The sequence below is a fragment of the Penaeus japonicus genome, unplaced genomic scaffold, assembly GCF_977035675.1.
Source record: "Penaeus japonicus unplaced genomic scaffold, GWHDUDI00000001_assembly GWHDUDI00000019, whole genome shotgun sequence".
Taxonomy (NCBI): Eukaryota; Metazoa; Arthropoda; class Malacostraca; order Decapoda; family Penaeidae; genus Penaeus; species Penaeus japonicus.
Genome location: NW_028234421.1, coordinates 23,896,632 through 23,899,131, shown reverse-complemented (window position 1 = coordinate 23,899,131; position 2,500 = coordinate 23,896,632). Strand labels below are relative to the sequence as shown.

Sequence of the window (2,500 nt, the reverse complement as noted above, 5' to 3'; positions counted from 1 at the left end):
CGTTTTCGCTTTTTTTCATTGCAATTGGCGAGGACAAAGAGGTGGGTATGGGGGATAAGAGTCAAAAGGATGCTTTGCAGGTCACGATAGGAGAGAATGATGGAAGGTAGAGTCAAAGTTGCAAGGCAAAGAGAAGGAGAATCACCTGCGCGTCACGCTGGGCACGCAAGGGCACGCAAGCAGAAGCACGCCTTCTGGTCTTGCATATAGCAGGGCCAGATCACACGGAATACGTAGAGAGATGAACACTTATTATGATCTCGCGAATCTCATAAAGTCAGACGCCATGTTGTCTCGCGAGGCATGTAGGGATGAGGAGCAGTCTCTCGGAACACGTAGACAAATACTCAGAGTAGCATTGCCTGCTGATTTCATGAAACGGATGGGTTACTTTGAGGGACTTTAGCAGGGAATGCGACTGGCTTTGTCGGTGTTAGAGAGTCGCAGGCCACCAAGAGCAGCTTTTATCCATCCTCTTGCAAGATAACCTTAAAGTTAGTCGTTATTGGTATTACGTCGATTGGAAAAGGAGGAAAGGAAAATAACTCTACGGAAACGAAGTTCCGTATTTTATATGAAATACCTTGGGGAAAAATAATCGAATATCCTTTTACAAAAAGAAAGAACTGACAACTAACGTCGTCGCTGGTAAAGGTTGCCAATTAGTTATCCAGCGACAGGATATACTGAGCAAATATTCGGTGATTACTTTGGCATGAAACGAGTCTGGCGAGTACCTGAGGCGAGTGCGAGCGGCCGCTACAAGGGCCGTCCGCTGCTCGGGTACTCTCTCAGGTCTATGTGAACGGACCTGGACCCGAAGTTTCCCTCTTTTGGATACCGAACGGGGCGCCGGGAAACGCCGCCGCCGTTCTCCCAGCATCAGAGGAACACGACGAAGCACACGCAAAACAGGATGAAGAAAAAGAGGAGGAGGGAGAGGACGATCAGGAATATGGTGATGGGCACCATGGCCATCTTCACCGTCTCCGTGTACACAACAACGCACACGAGCACGCACAGGTAGAGCGCGGGCACGATCAGTCGCTCGCTCCACCAACCCGCTACCGACACCACCTCGCCTACTGCTCCCTCCGCAGAGGCAACCATAGGCGGTCTCCACGCCTGAGCTCCGTGGGCGCCGTCGTCACTCGCGACAGCCGATCGACTATTGAAAGGTCCTATCAGGCCTACCACCTTCACGCCCGTCAAACCATGAGTCGACTCCTGAGGCCTGACGGCGAAGCGGGCCTCCTCTACTGCCGGGAGCGAAAAGGTTGCCGGAGGAGAGGACTGGCAACTCCGGGCGACAGCAGGATCCGTGGCCTCTCCAGCTGAGCAGGCTTCAGAGGGCCACAGCTGGCGCCGGGGGGAGCTAGGGGGGGAGCCAATATTAAGCATCCACCCGCCGATGAGCTCTCATGGTTCATGCAGAGCTCCGCGAGTGCTGGCGTCAAGGCTTACCGGCACAACCCAGCCCTCGGAAGCACGCAAGGCTCTACGCGGGGGACTCTCGGGGGACTCTCGGGGGACTCTCGGGGGACTCTCGGGGGGCTATGGCATCGCCGGGCTCGCCCCAGAGGCGCTTCGGAGGCACAGCCACTCGGGGAAGGCTCAGGATTTCTGGAAGATTTCTTTCGATTTACACTGATACTTCGTTGTCACTCCGATTCTTGGTCATTTCTTGGGTCCGTTTACATAAATGATTCGCTTAAGTTTCTCTTTAAAAAGATCAGCAGATTTTCGTTAGATTAATTCGGCTGAATATGTCTATCACTTTTTTCTTAACCTGGTTTTCAGAAATTGTATTGTAATAGAGAGAAATATAATTAGTGTCAATTGCATTACGGACCCTTGTATTTTTGGATTAATGGATATATTTATCTTATTTTGATATACATTCAATAATGCATTTTAGTTGCTCGAGAAACGATTGTAAGAAAACATACGGAAATGAAAAGCCAGAAAACTTTTCGAAGACGTTAATAAGAAAAACAAACTGATTTAAATATCTGTGTGCGTGGTTATGTATATGTGAGTGTGTGTGTGTGTTTATGTGGGAGGATTGGGCCTTCATATACGAACTTGTGTATGTGACTGTGTTCACGTTTTGCGGCTATAGTAATAGTTGGGGGTAGAGACAACTAGTAAGATCTTCAAAAACATACCCAAGTACATGCGTTTACACACACATACGCACACACATACACACGCACACACACACACACACACACACGCACGCACGCACACACTCACACACACACTCACACACACACCCACACACACACTCACACACACACACACAAATACGTACATATTCCATGATTTGTGTAAAGACTTTAGTCAAATAAGGGTAGATTTTTGTAGCAGGTTTTTTGTACCCTCATGTGCTTATGCCTAAATGTACTGCAATTAGATGCTATTATCATCATCATTATCATTAGTGTCATTATCCTCCTTGTCACCATCATCATTTTTATTATTATTATCATGATCATTA

At 48.4% G+C, this 2,500-nt stretch overlaps 2 protein-coding genes across 5 annotated transcripts in view; both read right to left on the bottom strand.

The window, feature by feature from the left end:
- Nucleotides 1–2,500, bottom strand: part of Ptp36E (protein tyrosine phosphatase 36E) — a 193,151-nt gene that overhangs the window by 156,949 nt on the left and 33,702 nt on the right. The gene's annotated exons all lie outside the window — the stretch shown is intronic.
- Nucleotides 48–2,500, bottom strand: part of LOC147469789 (uncharacterized) — a 23,383-nt gene continuing 20,930 nt past the window's right edge. The window contains exon 2 of the mRNA XM_086547559.1: nt 48–1,789. Coding sequence (XP_086403685.1) covers nt 883–1,401 — 519 coding nt within the window. The 5' untranslated portion in view covers nt 1,402–1,789 and the 3' untranslated portion in view covers nt 48–882. The remainder of the gene's footprint in view (nt 1,790–2,500) is intronic.